This window comes from Podarcis raffonei, chromosome 5 (genome assembly GCF_027172205.1).
Source record: "Podarcis raffonei isolate rPodRaf1 chromosome 5, rPodRaf1.pri, whole genome shotgun sequence".
Classification (NCBI taxonomy): Eukaryota; Metazoa; Chordata; class Lepidosauria; order Squamata; family Lacertidae; genus Podarcis; species Podarcis raffonei.
In genome coordinates this window covers 45,292,093-45,312,177 of record NC_070606.1, presented here as the reverse complement: position 1 = coordinate 45,312,177, position 20,085 = coordinate 45,292,093, and the positions used below count along the sequence as shown (strand labels likewise).

General features: G+C 39.0%; 1 protein-coding gene and 1 non-coding gene across 6 annotated transcripts in view; one reads left to right on the top strand and one right to left on the bottom strand.

The window, feature by feature from the left end:
- The window catches only part of FANK1 (fibronectin type III and ankyrin repeat domains 1), a 35,254-nt gene that overhangs the window by 3,416 nt on the left and 11,753 nt on the right, over nucleotides 1–20,085 (top strand). For 3 of the 5 annotated variants that reach the window (XM_053388922.1, XM_053388923.1, XM_053388921.1), the window contains exons 2-6: nucleotides 10,582–10,759; nucleotides 12,210–12,334; nucleotides 14,983–15,064; nucleotides 16,326–16,400; nucleotides 17,302–17,367. In XM_053388922.1, the coding sequence (XP_053244897.1) occupies nucleotides 10,582–10,759; nucleotides 12,210–12,334; nucleotides 14,983–15,064; nucleotides 16,326–16,400; nucleotides 17,302–17,367 (526 nt within the window). The remainder of the gene's footprint in view (nucleotides 1–10,581; nucleotides 10,760–12,209; nucleotides 12,335–14,982; nucleotides 15,065–16,325; nucleotides 16,401–17,301; nucleotides 17,368–20,085) is intronic. The other 2 variants (XM_053388925.1, XM_053388924.1) reach the window with 2 other exon arrangements.
- On the bottom strand, nucleotides 9,415–9,524 carry LOC128414967 (U6 spliceosomal RNA). Its single transcript, XR_008330776.1, has one exon. It is a non-coding gene; the product is annotated as a U6 spliceosomal RNA (small nuclear RNA).

The window sequence follows — 20,085 nt, the reverse complement described above, 5'->3', positions numbered from 1 at the left end:
GATGGTATTCCAGCTGAACTATTTAAAATTTTAAAAGATGATGCTGTTAAGGTGCTACACTCAATATGCAAACAAATTTGGAAAACTCAGCAGTGGCCAGAAGATTGGAGAAGATCAGTCTACATCCCAATCCCAAAGAAGGGCAGTGCCAAAGAATGCTCCAACTACCGCACAATTGCACTCATTTCACACGCTAGCAAGGTTATGCTTAAAATTCTACAAGGAAGGCTCAAACACTATGTGGATCGAGAACTCCCAGAAGTGCAAGCTGGATTTAGAAGAGGCAGAGGAACCAGAGACCAAATTGCAAACATGCGCTGGATTATGGAGAAAGCTAGAGAGTTCCAGAAAGACATCTACTTCTGCTTCATTGACTATGCAAAAGCCTTTGACTGTGTCGACCACAGCAAACTATGGCAAGTTCTTAAAGAAATGGGAGTGCCTGATCACCTCATCTGTCTCCTGAGAAATCTCTATGTGGGACAAGAAGCTACAGTTAGAACTGGATATGGAACAACTGATTGGTTCAAAATTGGGAAAGGCGTACGACAAGGCTGTATTTTGTCTCCCTGCTTATTTAATTTATACGCAGAATACATCATGCGAAAGGCTGGGCTGGATGAATCCCAAACTGGAATTAAGATTGCCGGAAGAAATATCAACAACCTCAGATATGCAGATGACACAACCTTGATGGCAGAAAGTGAGGAGGAATTAAAGAACCTTTTAATGAGGGTGAAAGAGGAGAGCGCAAAATATGGTCTGAGGCTCAACATCAAAAAAACGAAGATCATGGCCACTGGTCCCATCACCTCCTGGCAAATAGAAGGGGAAGAAATGGAGGCAGTGAGAGATTTTACTTTCTTGGGCTCCATGATCACTGCAGATGGTGACAGCAGCCACGAAATTAAAAGACGCCTGCTTCTTGGGAGAAGGGCAATGACAGGCCTAGACAGCATCTTGAGAAGTAGAGACGTCACCTTGCCAACAAAGGTCCGTATAGTTAAAGCCATGGTTTTCCCAGTAGTGATGTATGGAAGTGAGAGCTGGACCATAAAGAAGGCTGATCGCCGAAGAATTGATGCTTTTGAATTATGGTGCTGGAGAAGACTCTTGAGAGTCCCATGGACTGCAAGAAGATCAAACGCATCCATTCTTAATGAAATCAGCCCTGAGTGCTCACTGGAAGGACAGATCGTGAAGCTGAGGCTCCAGTACTTTGGCCACCTCATGAGAAGAGAAGACTCCCTGGAGAAGACACTGATGCTGGGAAAGATGGAGGGCACAAGGAGAAGGGGGCGACAGAGGATGAGATGGTTGGATAGTGTTCTCGAAGCCACAAACATGAGTCTGACCAAACTGCGGGAGGTAGTGGAGGACAGAGGTGCCTGGCGTGCTCTGGTCCATGGGGTCACGAAGAGTCGGACACGACTAAACGACTAAACAACAACTGCCTCCATCAGCAAACAGAACTTTTCATACAAGTAAACTAATCCTCACACAATAGGGGCAAGGGGAAATAAAAAAAGTCCTTGATCCCAAAGTAGTGATCGTTTAGACCAGAGGTGGGAAAACCTTTTTCATATAAAGTTTCATACCCGTAGTGGGCAGGGTCAAGGCCAGTAGTGAATGGGGGACATTCCATTTGTTTTAGACGCTAGGTATGATGAAAGCTTATCAACACCATATCAGAGCAAGAAAAATTTAACTGGGTACATTCCGCATCACCCCAAAGTCAGTCACTGGTTATTTCTATTTACAGTGGTACCTCGGGTTACATACGCTTCAGGTTATATACGCTTCAGGTTACAGACTCCGCTAACCCAGAAATAGTACCTCGGGTTAAGAACTTTGCTTCAGGATGAGAACAGAAATCGTGCTCTGGCGGCGCGGCGGCAGCAGGAGGCCCCATTAGCTAAAGTGGTGCTTCAGGTTAAGAATAGTTTCAGGTTAAGAACGGACCTCCGGAACGAATTAAGTGCTTAACCCGAGGTACCACTGTATTTGGTCTTTCATAAACCAGAGGAATGGGGTAGTGATGTTGATAAGACTCTGTGAAGGGGCAGTCCTTTTGAGCCTCAGTGGACCACAGTTAAGACCCACCCTTTGCAAACTTATCCAAACTGGAGGTGTTTTCACGAAATTGTGATTGGTGTCTAGAGCCTGGACAAAACCCCAATGAACGTTAATTTAAAGGAATATTTTGCTTTGAGAAATATTTTGTTTTTGTATCATTTGTTCAGTCATTCACAGTGGGGTTTCCTTCATTAAGGCTGCAAACATATACACATTTGCTCAGGTCTTACTGGGGAGAGGTTCTTCAGATGTTAATGTGTATTAACACATAACTATGCTCTTTGCGTCACAAATTAAAGTTGGTTAACTGCAAATTAAAGTGGCTATCTGTGTGGCTAGTTCTTTACACACCATCTTATAGGGGTATTGGGCTAATTAACTGTTGTGCTTGAAAGGCACAGTAGCTCTAGTAAGACATAAAATAGGCACCTGTATTTCATGTTGGAATCTTTCCTTTCATAACAATGGAATATCTGTGTCAGTTTTTGATTCAGATTTATTCATGTCAGAACCTTTAGATCTTGCTTCCTAAGCTACTCATCACATTTACACCGAAAGGTTTAAGTTAAGTGTTCTGTTTTTCATAAGAATTTGTGTGTGTGTGTGTGTGTGTGTGTGTGTGTGTGTGTGTATGTATATGTAGTTGCTGCTAATGGAAAGGTTTGTTCAGTAAATGAGGTGTCTCTTGTTAAGAGCGTATGTACTTCTGTGAGGAGGAAAAGGCCAGCAAGCTTGTTATCAGGTTTTATTGCAGCTCTCCCAAGAAAAAAAATGTTCCTTTTCCTGCTGTTAGATTTCTTTGGTGTCAGACAAATATTATATATGCCTTATCGGCTTAATGAGAAATGCTGTAAGAGAATATAAAACTTAAAAATAAAATAAAATCTGAATTGCGCCCAAGGTATTTAGTCATCACTTCTGATCTGATCACTTATTTATGTAGTAACTTTATTAGCATAATGAAATAAAATTTTAAAAGAGATAATTAAAAGCCAGCATGCCATTAGTTGTTTAAATTAATTAAACCTGGATATTTTTAGTAATCTATGAAGTTTTTTTGTTTTCTTTTTATGAAAGTCTGAATGCATCCACCTTTCCTATATGCAGCAGTGTGGCAGAGCTCTGCCATTCATATTACCTCTTTCCTGTTGAGTTGCTGCAGCATAAGAGGACTGAGAGAAGAGAGAGAGAGAGAGAGAGAGAGTTGCAAGGTTGTGTGATGCAAATGTGCCAGCAGAAGCATGGACACATTTGCCACACCCCTCTGTTCCATTTTGCTGTAGTGACTCAGCCAGACAGAGGTCAGGTGAATGGTGCAACCCCAGCACACCATCCACTGCTGCCTGGGTGACATGCATGTGGAACAGTCCTCTGGATGTTGCTGAACTATATCCCCCATCAGCCCCAGCCAGCATGGCAATAGTCAACGCTGAATGGGAATTGTAGTTAAACAATTTTGGAGGGCCAAAGCTTTCCCACTTCTGCTACAAGGAATATAGAGCTTTCCAGTATTTTTTCTGTGGCAACTGGAGTACAGTGGTACCTCGGGTTAAGAACTTAATTCGTTCTGGAGGTCTGTTCTTAACCTGAAACTGTTCTTAACCTTTGTGTTCTTAACTATTTCTGGGTTAGCGGAGTCTGTAACCTGAAGCATCTGTAACCCGAGGTACCACTGTAAAATGAATAGTTGTGGAAATGCAGTCTCACATATCTCTGTTATACTGTATCTAATCCCCCCGCCCCAGAACTGAACTGTCCATGATAGGCGATACAATTCTATTTTGAGGAACCTATTTTATCTGTGCTCCATCCTGTAATTGGTTAATTAAATAATCATCCTGAATTATAACCATGACTGTCCTAAGGGCTTGGGGTGGTTACAGTAATTATTTGTCACAGTACGTACTTAGCAGGCCACTACACGCAATATAGGAAAGATGTGTTCACAATATAATAATTTATTAGATTAATATAATTGTCCATCAATAAAAAAATCCTAAATGACTTACAACAAAATATCAAAAACAGAGAGGAGTTCAATGACCTAATGTGATTGTTCCGTCAGCAGAACAGTGCCATTTATGCTTGCCAGACAGAAAGATCTCCCCTCTTCTCCCCCCATGTGCTGCTTTGAGGGTTCTCTTGAGCCCCCTCCCCCCGCTGATTTGAGGGTGGGCATGATTGGACACAGGACGTGGGTGGCACTGTGGTCTAAACCACTGAGCCTAGGGCTTACCAATCAGAAAGTCGGCAGTTTGAATCCCCGTGACGGGGTGAGCTCCTGTTGCTCGGTCCCTGCTCCCGCCCACCTAGCAGTTCAAAAGCATGTCAAGTACAAGTAGATAAATAGGTACTGCTCCGGTGGGAAGGTAAACAACATTTCTGTGCGCTGCTCTGGGTTGCCAGTAGCGGCTTAGTCATGCTGGCCACATGACCCAGAAGCTGTCTGCGGAGAAACACCGGCTCCCTCAGCCTATAGAGCAAGATGAGCGCGCAATCCCAGAGTCATCCGCGACTGGACCTAACGGTCAGGAGTACCTTTACCTTTTCCTATGAGGGGACATACTAGGGGGATGAAAGGCCCATTGTGCTAGTGGGATTTGTGCTGACTCCTGTTTGCACAATTACTTAGTTGAATCCAGCCCAAAGTGAAAAACATTTTTGAATAGAAGCAGCATAAAAGGTATAACCCTAATTAAAAGCTGCTTAAAAGAGGAAGTAAAGAACATGATTTTTACTTTGTGCTGCAAAACTAAAGAAGGTTCCAGATGAGCCACTCTCAGGAGGTTCTATAGTTGAGGTGCCAACACTAGAAATACCTTCATTGTAACCATATGCCTTCCTTCAGTTACCGTGTGCACCCTGGTCAGGGTCTTAATATAAGATCTTAAGGTTTAAGCAGGCAGAAGGTGGTGATCTTAAGCCACTTAGGAGGTTAAAACCCACAATTTAAATTGCTCCTGGAAATAGACTGGGAGCCAATACAACTGGTAAAACATCTAGTATCAATTAGTAATCTTGGGGCTCTATTTTGAAACATCTTCAATTTCTGGACTGCTTTCAATGGAAGCTCCTTGTATACTGCATTGCAGTAGTCTAAACAGGCTGTTACATTCATCACTTACCGTATTTTTTGCTCTATAAGACTCACTTTTTCCCTCCTAAAAAGTAAGGGGAAATGTTTGTGCGTCTTATGGAGCAAATGCAGGCTGTGCAGCTATCCCAGAAGTCAGAACAGCAAGAGGGATCGCTGCTTTCACTGAGCAGCGATCCCTCTTGCTGTTCTGGCTTCTGAGATTTGGAATATTTTTTTTCTTGTTTTCCTCCTCCCAAAACTAGGTGCGTCTTATAGAGCGAAAAATACGGTATCTGCCCCTTCACTAATCTCCTCTTCAAATATTATGTATTTTTTTAAAGCTGCTACTTAAGGTATTTATATACTCCCTCCTCTCTCTCTCTCTCTCTCTCTCTCTCTCTCTCTCTGTGTGTGTTTATGTTAATGTTATTGACCATGCCATGGGACACATAGGAATCATTATCATCATTATCTCATTCATGAATTCCATCCTATGAGACATCCCAGAGTAATTTACAATGTAATAGAACAATGGCATATATAAAAACAGCAATATCATTTGCATATATAAAAGCATACATATAAATCAGAATAACACCACTTATATTAAATTAATTTGAATCCAATACAGATGCTAAGTCTCCACTTAGCAGGTTGTCTTCAAATGGGAAATAAAGGACAATAGAGAAGGCACTGCTAAACATGTTGCTAACACATATTTTTTCCTATTATGTGAAGTAGCTCCAAATTAGTGGAAAAGGAGGAACCAAACAAGGAAAACTAAGCAGAATCTGGCATATATAAATACATTTAAGCATCCTAATTATGGCTTCTATAACAATTCCTAATTGACTTCCTGCTAGAAAAGGATAGTGACAGGAGCCAGACTGTCCCTGCCAGTTTTTCTTTTTAAAGTGTGTGTGCATATGATAGAGTTGTATAAATTATCTTGTCAGCTACTCAGCACTCTTACTGAACAGTTCCATAAAGTGCTGCTGTTGCCACCTGAACTGAACAGTTTTGCATACTACTGAAAGTCATCCACTTCCTATGAGTATCCACCCCACCTCCTTGCCATCCAGAAAAGAGTTTTTCTGCTTTGTTTTTTTAAAGCAAAAATAGTCTTTTTAAAAAATAATTAATTAATTAATTTGGTTTTCAGATTAAAGTTTTACAATCACATATCCAACATACAATGTAAAGGCAAGATTCCAAAGAATCTCCTGGACTTTCCTCCTCCCATTTGTGGGTCCTATTAATCATTTCTAGTTCCAAGGTGCCGAGGTCCCTTCAGCCCCCCCCGTAAAATATTTGAGGGGGAGCCGGGCCCCCCAGAGTTAATGGGCATTGCCATTCAAATGGGGGGGGGTATGCCGTGTCTTGTGATTGATTATGTGGGGCAGGGCTTACTTTGCCCCCCCCCCCAATATTTTACTCAGGTTGGCAGCCCTGAGCAGTGCCCTCTGTGATGCCAAAATTCAGTGCCCCCCTGTACCTCTCCTTCCAGTCTACATCATAGTTGTGGCACTCCCAAGGCTCTGCAGCCAGTATGGCCGAACTGGTTACGCTCCCCTAAATCCTTCTCTGATTTGATCTTTATTGGAAAGTGGAAGGGACAGAACACATCTAAGGTAGGGATGGGAAATATTTTTCAGCCTGAGCTTTCCTCAGGAGGAACCTTCTGAGAGCCACATGCCAACAATGGGCAGTCCAGAGGCAGAATTGTGCAGAACAGTGGATCTGACTCTTGCCTCACAAATGTCAGAGGTTACCAGACATGCACATATTTCCACCCAGGCCAACTGGAATCAAGGACACATTCCCGTCAGGAGTGGGTGGAGCAGGGTTGGTGAGGGATGGGGCCTGGCGAAGAGTTACAAGGGCTGGATAGAGATGCCTGGAGGGCCACATTTGGTTCTTAGGCCCGAGGCTCCCAAGGGCTGATCTAAGTCACCTGTAGAAGCTGCTATGTAGAAGATGTACGCTTGCTGTTTTGTTACTTTTGACATTCCATGTGTTTTTGCCTTATCATTTTTCTTTCCCCCAAAGCAACTGTTGTATAGAGAACGAAGACTTTCGATCAAAGTGATTCTGCTTAAGTAATTGGTTTCAATAATTAAGCAGATTTTTAAAAATGTAATCAATTCTATTTAATTTTTCATTATTCATGAGTTTCAGATGTCTCCAGAGAATTTAAACTCCCAAATTGACTTTGTAGCAAGAGATTATAAGGTTGACCAATTTGGAACTTTGTCTGGGTGATAGAGGCAGTATCGGTAATTAGATAGATGAACCTGATCTTTCCCTCTTCACTATAAAAGGATAGTGGAGTGAGCTATGCCATCGCTGTCTTTTTTCTTTCTTGTCATTTTAAGGATATGCCACTGAGCTATATGAATATCTGTACTGTATGAAAATTATGTAGCAGCTTTCACTGCAAAAATAATTAGGACAAAAGCTTATGATTTCCTGATGAGGTTGTTCTTTATGTTTTAAAGTCATAGTTTTAGTTAGTGTATTGACACTGAATTTAACTTTCCAAATGCAAGACAATCAGTAGGACAACCTCATAACTCACAATGTTTCTGTTTCCTGTCTATGATGTCATAAAGCTCCATGTTGGTCATAGCAATGAAATGAATATTAAACAAGCTGTTTCTGGTTGAGCTGAAGGTCAAGCCACTGTTAATCTGGTTTCAAATATTTTGTGTGTTTTTAAATAGTCCAGCTGCTCTTTTGGGCAACATAATGATAGATTTTATGCAAATATTTTGCATTTTGGCATAATCTTTTCAGACAATTAATAAACTAACAATATAATAAAGCAATTATTTCCACATTTAACCAAAACAAGAAGAATATAGGTTTTGATATTTTCTCCAACAAAGGGTCTTGTTGGAGAACAAGTATGACTGGCACAAATTCATCTGGAGATGCTTTTGTCATCTTTGGAATGTCTATGGCAGGACAAGCTGCTGTGAACTGAATGTTTGCCTGCTACAAAGCTGTTAAAGTCATGGGGCCTCTGTCTGTTAAATGTGTCAAGCAGAATGATCAGCACTTGGTTTATTGGAAATAGAACTCATATACTCCTATAACTTTTCATTAAGTGAAATGTAATATAATATTGTAGGTAATCTTAGCTATCTTAGAATGAATTACCTGAATTATTCCAATATATACCTTATCCTGAACTTAATGGAACACAGTGTAGTGTGTCTTAATACCTTTATGAGAAAAGGAAAGTGCACAGAGCATAGGATTAGTGATGGTGTGAATTTGGAATATGAACTCGCCTCGTTTGGAAAGCCAAAACCCATTACAAACCAGACCCAGGCCTTTCAAGGATCAGCTGGTAATGAAATTCATCCTTGCTACCTGCTGGCTCCCTTCGCCAGTATTTTAATCCACTTTCAAAGCAAAAAGGCTATTTTTGGAAAGGGGAGTAACTGTTGGTAGGGAGGGCTCACTAGAGACAGTACTGGTCATTCTGACGCTCAGGATTGTATTTTTTTGCCCAAGGCATTGGAATTTGTAAGTTCTTTTGCTTCCTTCACTGAATTTTGGGGAGAGTAAATAACAAGTTCCCCAGCTTATTATTTCCTGCTGGGGAACATGGGATCTTAGTTTCCTTGGCTGCTCTGGAGTTCTAAATTCCCATGCTCCCCAAAAGCATATGATGTTCCCAAGCATGCTGTGGAGTGTTATTTCCAGGCTGGCAAGGGTTTTCCTGTTTCTAGATTTCTCTCCCTGTCACTGGCTGTCTCCTATTCCTTCTCAAAAGTACTGTAAGCATATTTGGAGTGAAGGGTGAGGGGAACTGGCAAGTTTCTAGTTTTCTCAAAAATAAAAGAAGATGGAGGTTTGTGTGCATAGGGTTATTGATTTCAAGGGATTTTCACCCATCATTGCATATGATAGTTTAAACTTGGACACCCTAGTATACAACATTTTGCATGTCAAAATAATCCTTCTGTAATCATCAACTATCTTTACAGTATGCATCTTTTCCTGTATTGAATGTTAAATTGAGAGGCTGATGTATTGCTTCAAGTTAGCATCAGTTGTTTGAGAAAATGGTAGAATCATAGAATCATAGAATTGTAGAGTTTAGTGACAAACTACCCCCAAGTCTAAGGGTTTACATTACGTCTATTGACTAATTATTTTTTCTTTTTTAAAGGAACATAATTTTAAGCACTGAGAAAGTAATATTTCCACTATACCGTAATTGCTAAAATGGTCACTAAGGACAGGCTGACAGAAATATGGAACGCTTTATGAAATTTGTTTGTCATCCTTGTGCTGGGGCCACGCTAATCTTCTGTGTATTTTTCCAATTTTTCTCTAGATTACAGTGGTGCCTCGCAAGACGAAATTAATTCGTTCCGCGAGTCTTTTCGTCTTGCGCGGTTTTTCGTCTTGCGAAGCACGGTCGGTCGCAACTGCACTGCTTCAAGCGGTTTTAAGAAAAAAGGAAACAAACTCGCAAGACATTTTCGTCTTGCGAAGCAAGCCCATAGGGAAAATCGTCTTGCGAAGCAACTCAAAAAATGAAAAACTCTTTCGTCTTGTGAGTTTTTCGTCTTCCGAGGCATTCGTCTTGCGAGGTACCACTGTACTTGCATTTATAAAATGTAAGACGTGTTTGATTGGTCACTTAACTAATACACTTGTTTAAAAGATGTGAAACTGCAGATACAAATAGTATTTTCTGAAGAGAAAATATTGTTCCTTGTGTGTGACCAAAGCGTGGTTATGCAGGATGGGGCCTTCTTGGTAGTGGTGCTGAGACTTTAGAATTCCCTCCCTGGGGAGATGCACCTTGCTGCTTTTTTGATAGCATACAGATTCCAAGTTAAAACTATCCTCTTTAAAAGCCATTTATGAGAAAGTTATTTAAAAATTTAGTTGTATGTTGCTGCTGTTTTGTATTTGCTATGTGGACTTACTGTTACCTGTTATAATTTTATTTCTTGGAGGTTATCGCTTACTTATTCTCAACTATCTTGTGGATATTTTGTGATCAAAAGGAAAGATATAAATATTCCACAAAAACAAGTAAATGCTTAGGGTGTGCAAACTTTTGTCACAGCAGCTGAAGTCCATAGATACAATGCAAAATTGTTTTACAGTTCTGTTTATTGTATTGCTGCAAAGTGGGGGAAGGTACAAAAGAACAAATAACACAGTGATTGCCCTACAGCAGTGTTCCCCAACCTTGGGCCTCCAGCTGTTTTTGGACTACAACTCCCATCATCCCTCGCTAGCAAGACCAGTGGTCAAGGATGATGGGAATTGTAGTCCAAAAACAGCTGGAGGCCCAAGGTTGGGGGACACTGCCCTACAGTGTTTATGCAGTCCTAGCCATATTCCTGTTTGAATCAAGATAAGTATCAGACATGTGAAATGATGTAATTCATTTGTAGGAAGACATTCCATCTCAAAACCACGCCCTCCAGTTGTAGTTGTACGCCATGTGAGCCACCACAATATTCACCTTAGTTGGGACTTGGAAGAACAACGAAAAGGTCCTCAGGAACAATGGTTAAAATTTTCAGTTGAAGAAGAGGACACAAAGTTGCATAAATATGGTCTAATTTATACGTAAGTGAAGTTGTGCTCCCCCCCCCCCCCGAAATAATTTGAAAGCTTGGATAACAAAGCTGACATACTTAACATAAATCAGTGGTTCTGAAAATGGTCTTTATGGTTGTAGGTATAACAAGAGTATATCAATACTTTTATGCATTGCAGACTCTTCCCCTAAATCTGTACATCTCAGTGGAGCAAGTACCACTCAAATGACTTGAAAGGGGAAGGTTCTATAATCATGGAATCAAATCATTGATGGGTCTGACTTGTTGCTGTTGGATCCCGAGTGTGGACCACATGACCCTTCTTCATCCAGTAGTTCTCTTGTTGCTTTTTGTGGCTAAAGCATAACTCCTTCACTATTTTACTCTTGTTTCTTTTCTTCTAACTTTATGATTTAATTTGTAAAAAGTTTTCTTAATTGTTGAAAAAGTCAGTACATTAAACGATAAAATTGATCTTCCTCTTGATTTTCGGGGGGGGGGGAGTTTTATTATCAGTTACATTGAGCATTTGGAGAGGTGGTTTATGTGTTGTAAAAGTAAAATAAATAAATTGACTGCAGTGCTACATAAGCTACCAGTGGTCCCCTGACTGCTCTGATGTTTGCTCTGAGACATCATACGTTCTGTTGTCATCAGAAAATTTCTATGTAGAGTTTGTCACTAGGTGGCAGAATTAGACTGTTTGAATACTACCTATTTCATCATATGTCAAGCTACATATCTTATATTATAAACAGTACTTTAAAATTTAAAGCATTCTGAGCGTTCTAGGAAACAATCTCTTTACAATGTCAGACAGCTTAGAAGGATTTTTGCTTTTTAGTTAAAGCAGTAGCACATGGCAAAGTAATGGTAATTCTGATAGACATTTTTTGGTATTCCAAATATTATATGAAGACATTAAATTAAAATATTCAAACCTGAACTTTTGCCCTTGAAAAATGTGCTGGGAAGTATATATTTGATGACATTTATGTAGATGTTCTAGTTCTTGTTTTTGAAGACCTGAAGTCCTTGGGTGATATCCAGCATAAGTCATACTCAGAGTAGACCAATTGAAATGGTAGATTTCACAGAGTCTACTCTGAGTATGACAGATATTGGCTATCACCCTTTCTTTCCTTTGGGGTTTTAAAGTATGTACAGTTTAGGTATTCACGTAGGCTTGAGAAAACTTTGGATTTGTATGTGCAGTTAGGGCAAATGAATTTGCAGATGGATTCACAGTGACACAACAATAATGTGTATTTAAAAAGAACAATTTTGGCACATATTTCCCATCTATGCGGATGGGTTTTTTCCCCAGTGACCTTCATACATTCACAGTAACAGGTGTTTGGTAGTCAGTTTTTAGTACTATTTGTATTTTTTTTTTAGAGTTAGTCTTGTATAAACAAAACATTTGAAAATGATTTAAAAAATATTTTCTGGGGGGAAATAACATTACTGTGTTTTAGGGGATATGCTCAACAGCATGTGGTAGAAGGTCTTGAACCTAGAACAACCTACAGATTTCGACTTAAAGTGACAGATCCTTCAGGGGAGTCCGCTTACAGTACACCTGTTTGTGTAACCACAACAAGTAAGTTGGCAATTCATTGTTAATTCTAAGTATGCACAATATAAATTTGATTTCTACCCAATGCAAATAGCTATTAAATGGAAAGCAGAAGTTTATTAAGTAAATTTAACATGCAGCACTGCTCTCAATTAAGCATTTTTATGCAGTATCTTATTTGGGATAAATTTTAGACCTTTTGCATTTGCTATTTCTCACTGTTATCTAAAGTGGGGAAAAACCCTTATCTTAAAATGTTTGCTTGCTTTTTTGATGTTGTCTTCTCGCTATTCAGTCCTTGGCTGCCCAAATTAGAAAACAGGACAAGAAACCTCATCGGTTTCATAAAGTCTCCATGCTCTTTAATGAACTGAACTAGGCATCCAGACAGTATTGATTATTTAGGAATTCAATCTGCAAAAATATTCTCTGTGGTGATCCCACAATGAATCACTACATCTGGGTGGCTAGCTAAAATCCAGCCATTAGGAACAACATGTACCACTTTGTGTCCTTTTGAAGATACATATCTAGTAAGAAGCGTGCTTCTTGGCAGCAGAACTGCTTGTCCTGGGAGTTAAGAATGGAGTGTTGTATATTCCAGTCCCCAAGAAATCCATGCACCTCTCCACACTCCCTGAGTTGGGAGTAAATTATCCTGTTGAAATCAATAGACTTCTGTATTGTATCAAATAGGTTCAAAGCCAAGAGCTTGCAACTGATTCACCAATTTCCCATTGTGCGCTAGCCCATGGTGAGCTATCCTAGAACATTTTAGTGAAAGTATGGCTGAATCCCTTTGCCATTGCTTCCTGTGTAACCACCAGAAGCCATTAGACTTTAGCATCTTAATATAACATGCTCACATATGTCCAAAGGCCGCCATTCCTGAATTGAAACCTTGTTCTGAAAGCAGTGTGAGTTTTCGGGGGGGGGGGGATCTGGGAAATAATCCTATGAAAATTAGGGTAAACATTTCAGTTTGCATTGGAAAAAATTCTGATACCTAGAGAGTGATCTAATTGAGCATGCTTATTTTATTTACATTCAGTTAACAAAGCAAAACACTTTGAATGTACAAAGCTTGCCAAATATTGTATCAGCAATTGGCATCCATTTGTTGTTACTAATGCGTTTATGAAATGGAAAATTTTCCTCAGGAAAAGAAAGCATTGGAAAGAATTCTGCCCGTCATTATCTAGAAATATGTTATGTGTTTGGCATGTTCATAGTTCATTTTAATATTGCACTTCACATAATGTTTGCTTTCCAAATAGCATAATGGATTTGGATAAAAATCTGAATTGTAAAACCAGGATTTTCCTATACAATGCACAGCTTTATTATATGTAAATATTCAAATCCATTCATATTCATATTTCATAGCTTCGTTGTTTTAATGTGCATGTTAGGAATATGCACATTAAAACAAAATGTCTCTTTTGGTTTAGCATTTGCATTCAGCTGGAAAAAGCCTTCATAAATCAGAATGCAAGTACTTTGAAAAAGGGTGTGATGCTGCTTCTTTTTTTCCTCAGGTAAAATACAAGAAAGTCCTGTTTAAATGAGGCGTGCAATTTTAATCAATTGGTCCCTAAAATAGAAAGACAAACAGCTGCTGCCTGTTAATTGGAGAATGTCTTCACCAATGAGTTCATCATTTATTCAGTTTTCAATAGAGCCTTCAGTTCCATAAATAAAATTCTTATAGCCACATTAGAATACATTGCTCTGTTCATCTGCAACCCAGTACCATTTTTTGAAGGATTTATTTCAGAAGACAAAAGCATGACCTTCACCTATCCAGATTCCTTTTGTTTATCCAGTAATCACATTTATTGTGTGGACACAATTTTAATGAGTAGCTATGTCAACCTTAAGCTTCTTGTCTGAAAGTTTTATGTACTTCATATATTTTTTAATATAACTTCAAAGAAAGAATGATTGTACATTTTAAATTGTTTCTCTTAGCTTTTGGTTCTTTTAATTATTTGCTCCTACACACCCAAAGAATTGTTTTTGAGAACTGTCATACAGGTAAACTATGGGAGCAGCATGTCCTTAATAGAAAAGATCTCCTCAAAGACATAATAAAGGGCTATAAACATAAATTGAAATAAAAGCATACACCTATTTTGTTCAAATGCATTATTCATACAACAACCCCAATATTATTATCCACTCCATATTGCAAATGGTGGGGAACGCATTAGAACTAATAGGTTGCCTAAGCCCTAAAGCTACCTCAGAAGTTTGTGATTGAGGTGAGATTTGAAGCAGGGATTTCCTCACTAACACCTTTTGCTACTCTCCCCCCTTTTTTTTTGCAATGCAGAGACTCAACAGTGTGCACAATATTTTAGATGTTGTCATTATTCATGAGTGTTTATTTGAGAGATGGTGTCCAGGTTTTAAAAATAAATAAACAATCGTCTGGTTTTTTGTGTGTTTTTTTTATAAAAAAAACCAGATTTCAAAGTCACCTTTGAAACATTTCATCTTTCTGCTAAACAGTGATAAAAGGTCTATTGTTTAATTTAGGAACCTGGGAGGTGTCCAGATGCTGTTCTGAAAAATGTGAAACCTAGTTATTTGACAGCATTTTAATAGCTGACAGAGTACCAGCAAAACAGTTTTTTATCCATCCTGCTTTCATGCATTGCTTTCTTCAGGTGAACCAATGAGTGGAGACCATCTCCATCGTGCTGTTAGCAGAAATGATGTAGATCAAGTCCTTACTATTCTTAAAGGAAGGTGAGAAATGATTCACCTTTTAAAATCTTCATATCTATGTAATAATGAGTGAAAGATAATGACAGTTGCATGACAAATTGTTCTCTGACTTAAGGTGTCATTTTTCCTGTCTCCTAAATATTAAAGTTAAGCTTATATGTTAAGCTCAACGTGATAGATTTCTAATTGCAAATTATGCTGTTACAGAAATGGGTGCTAATATGTATATGTATATGTGTGTGTGTGCGCACATTGTGTGTGTGTGTGTGTGTGTGTGTGTGTATATATATATATATATATATATATATATATATATATAGGCACGCATGCACACACACACAGACACATATGATAACATTGACCCCTGTGTGTAAGTAGAAGGCAGGCATTCTATATAACTGACAATTCCCTTTCCTAGTGACAGCACTAGTGAGAGCCAGTGTGGTGTAGTGGTTAAGAGAGGTAGTCTCGTAATCTGGTGAACTGGGTTCGTGTCTCCGCTCCTCCACATGCAGCTGCTGGGTGACCTTGGGCAAGTCACACTTCTTTGAAGTCTCTCAGCCTCACTCACCTCACAGAGTGTTTGTTGTGGGGGAGGAAGGGAAAGGAGAATGTTAGCCGCTTTGAGACTCCTTCGGGTAGTGATAAAGCGGAATATCAAATCCAAACTCTTCTACTCTATCAGAAAATGCCACTGCAAAAGGTCTTCAATCCATGGGAATGATTTTTCAGAGAATTTAGAGGTTGATATCAGAAATGGAAGCATAAAAGTACCCTTTCATGGGGAAAAAACATACTGTGCTTCTTGGATCTAGGCCATATAATTCTTTTAAGTTATGAAAGGCAGTGATGATCCATGACGTATGATGAGGAGCACTAATCAAGGCAGACTCGGTGCTCTTGTTGTTGGTCACTGCAAGGTGAGCAGCAAAAACATGAAGATTACTATGTGAGCATTGTGCAGCTGCTGACTGGCTAGTGCATGGTGTAAATTGTGGGTCATGATGTAAGTGGCCCAGTCTACTTGCTTGTCAGCAGGTCATAACTGCAGGGTGCTGACCTAGTAGGTTCATAGCTTCCTGCCATCTTGCAGTTCCTATAAGTAAGAACACTGTGCCCCCACCTCCTCCATTGGGACACAGTGGTGGCAACTTTAATGGATCCTTACCACTGATGAATAGGCAGAATATGCACCTACGTACGTTGAGAAACATTGGAGAAGAACTGTAGTGATGGAAATGTTTGAAATGATAACGAGTCTACTTTTTTCTTTTTTGAAAAGGCAAGTGGTGGTAGATACACTCAATAAACTAGGATTTACAGCGTTGATGGTTGCTTCACAAAAAGGATATACTAGGTAGTATTGTAATATTTCTTTTACCTTTCTTGTATGAGACTCTGTACAGATCAGAATATTCAGTTATAGTTCTCATTAGTTTTGTGGTTTGGGGTGTGTGTGATATGAAGTTGCCATTATCTGCTTGAAATTCAGGGACAGCTGATTGATGACCCATTGTAATATCTAATCGCAAACCAATTTTATCTGGCCCTCCACTGACTACCTAATCCCTCCCCCAGCAAAAAAAATAAGTAACAAGATTCCCCACTTCAAATTCCTCTCGCTCTCTTTCATATTGTATGCATTATATGTATTTATACATATTATATGTACTGCTATGTCTGGGCATATATGATTCATAACTGTGAATGTTTGACTAGACAGCAACAATTTTATTATGGGGTATTGGAATCACTGACAGAACAGTAGCCTTCAAAACTGCAGAAGGTGACCACCTCTCCTTTCAGATGTATTAATTTTGGGGACCCCCCCATTCATTCCTTAAATACTATTTTATAGCTACAGGCCTGAAACTGATAATTTATTTAGTGTTCAGAGTACACCACAGTGCAGTGATTCTTTGTTTTGTAGACTGAGAGGTTTGGCTTGAAATCAGAATTTTGTACAGTACTCTAGTCAATGGATCACATCAACTTTATATTCTAGACTGGGATAACTTGCTGCAGCAGTTGCTATTGTTTATAGTTGTATTGACTTACAAGTCAAGCTGTTAGTTGATAAATAATTTCAGTGTGGTATATGAATTTGCACACGGTTTGAAGACAGTGGTCAGTATGCCACATAACAATTTCTTACTATAGCAGCCATCAAAATTGGCACCCTAACTGAATATTCTTTATATGTCCTGGCAAGCTGCTAGTTGCTGAAAAATAATATAATGCAAATGTTTTCTATCTAGACTTGCACAGATTTTGGTAGAAAATGGAGCAGATGTGAACCGGAAGAATGCCAGTGGGAAAGACAGGTAATAAATGCAGTACATTGCCTCATCAGATAACATGGCGGATGTTGATATTGTGGACTTAAAAAGTATATTTCATGTAAACCTGTGTCCATGGGGGAGAAAATTTCACCGGGATACTGTCTGCATCAGTAATAATGCCTTAACTGATGCTGATCTGAAACGGAACTCTTAATTTTGCAGCTTTTGTTCCCCGGCTGTTGTTGATACTTTGAGGCCTGGGCAACACAATGCTGCCATTCTCCCACCACCTGTAGGCAATGGCAGCAGTACATACATAGCTTAGCCCAGGCATCACTAACCTTCGGCCCTCTAGATGTTTTGGACTACAATTCCCATCATCCGTGACCGCTGGTCCTGTTAGCTAGGGATCATGGGAAATGTAGGCCAAAACATCTGGAGGGCTGCAGGTTGGGGATGCCAGGCTTAGCCTAACATCAGAGCTTGACATCATTTCTCTACTACATGGTCCTTGATGGTGATGGGAAACACAACATGACATGGATGGAGGAGCAGTAAAATGTGGAACAGCATGGGTGCAACATTTGTGAACAGCAACAAAAAAAAGCAGATTAAAATTATTATTTTGTGGGGAGGGATTGGTTTTAGAGCTCATAAACCCTCAATTTTGACCCATGTGTGGCACTTCAGTTTTCCTTGGAATGAATGATAGCCATTAATTTAAATGGCAGAAAGTAAAGGTATGCATTCAGAGGCACACACGGACTAGGCTGAGACTGATAACTGAAATGAGAAGCAAGTTTCTCTCTTCTCAAGTGTTGCAGATTGCAGCCCATTTATAATGGGAGTGATGGTTGTGACAGCCTCTACTGACACTACTCTGATTTGGGTTCTGTTTCTTGGTTGGTTTGTTTGTTTTTTACAATCAAACAGTATATATAAGTTTATGAAATAACTATGAAAATAAATTATTAAATTGGTTATAACAGTGTATGACATGGTAAAAACTGCATATATTTTTTAATAATAATAATAATAATAATAATAATAATAATAATAATAATAATAAAATTTATTTATATCCCGCCCTCCCCAGCCGAAGCCGGGCTATATATATATAGCATGAGATATATTTGCATTTCCATTATTTAGTGGATTGTACTTTTGCCATTCTATGAAGCTTGTTAAAATTTGTTTTAGTTGTTTGTTTCCTTAAATACCACTTTTGTATGCAAAGGGCCATTGTGCTCTTTCCCAAATATTCAGTCTGTTTAGTGCACGCAACACTCTTACTGACCAGGAAGGACTTTAAAGTAGTAAAGTAAGCCAATAGATAAATATAATTTTGGACAACCAGTCAAATTAGCAAGTGAACCGTGTTCATCAGCCAGCAGAATGAACTTCTGCTCAATGGGACTTCCTTTTTCTCTCCTTCAAACAAATGCAGGTAGAAGCCCCCTTTAGACCTTCTGCTTTCAGCCTGAGAAGGTCAGGGACTCAGCAAGCAGGGATGGGGTTATAGGGAGTATGGTTGGCATACACCCTATCCAGGCAGAATGTCCAACCAGGGCTAGTTACTCATTTTATGGCCCAAATCAATAATAGTGTCTGTTAGGTTTCCCCAAGTGTTTAATAAACAACAAGGTGTTCCACTCTGTTTTTTTAAAAATAATTTCTGACAGAATTATTTGATAAATAAAGTTATTTTACTATCTCCTCAAGACACGTCCTTATCAGAGCCTTTCCTGGACCACCTCTAGCCTCAACTCGCTGCTGATCAGTTGACATATCACCTACTAATTACTAACTTTTCATTTGCCAGCACTTTGTCTTTCATATCTGTTTTGGCAGTCTATAAACTATTCGGGCAGTTTCTGGTTCTGGCATTTGGTGTGGATTGTACTATGTTGAGAGTACCATGTTGAAAGTATCAGCAGTATATATAAAAGAATCTTCCTGAACACAAAAGTATGGTGATTTTCTAAAAGTAAATTTGTCCAAAGCCTCCAAAAAGGAGTCTAGACAAATCAGAGGAAAATACAGAATTACAGCAGTTAGGTGTCAGCATATGAGCAGCAGCAAGAAATAAGATACAATAGCCCATAGAATAACAATACAATTTTTTAAAAACTTGGTCTATGAGCCGGTTAATTTCTAGTATTACTTAGATATCTACACAAAATCATGCAAGTTTTCTTCCCGATGATATCTTAAGTTAATCTGAAAGGCCTGCTTTTAAAGGTGTTTCATAAGTGGTACTAGATGTCCCTGGTAATGTTGGCTGATGTTCTGTGGTTGGGAAATCGTAAATCTTACACTGAAGTCAATATGTTGTGTCTTCAGTTGATGTCTAGGATTTTGTTCTCTATGGAAATATTAAAATGAAGTAATGTCTCAAAAGATTCAACAGAATCCTCAGTGATACACACTGAACTGCAGATGTTAGCAGTTACCAGGAAAATGTTCTTTTGGTTTTTTCTTTGGCTATTTTTGCTAACCCCAGTTATACATTTCACAAAAGCCCTTATTTTATATATATAAAGGCTTCTTTTACAATTATCAGTCCATTTTGTCCATCTGGACAATTGGATATTGTGTTTTGGTATTGTACTACCATTTCCTTTTAGCACTGTGAACAAGTTCTTCTAATAGCTTGTTTACATATACTTTATGTAGGCTTCAATTTTACTAGTAATATAATAGTGATTATATCAGTGGTCATATAACATAGCAATATACAGTCATAAAATGGTGTTTAAC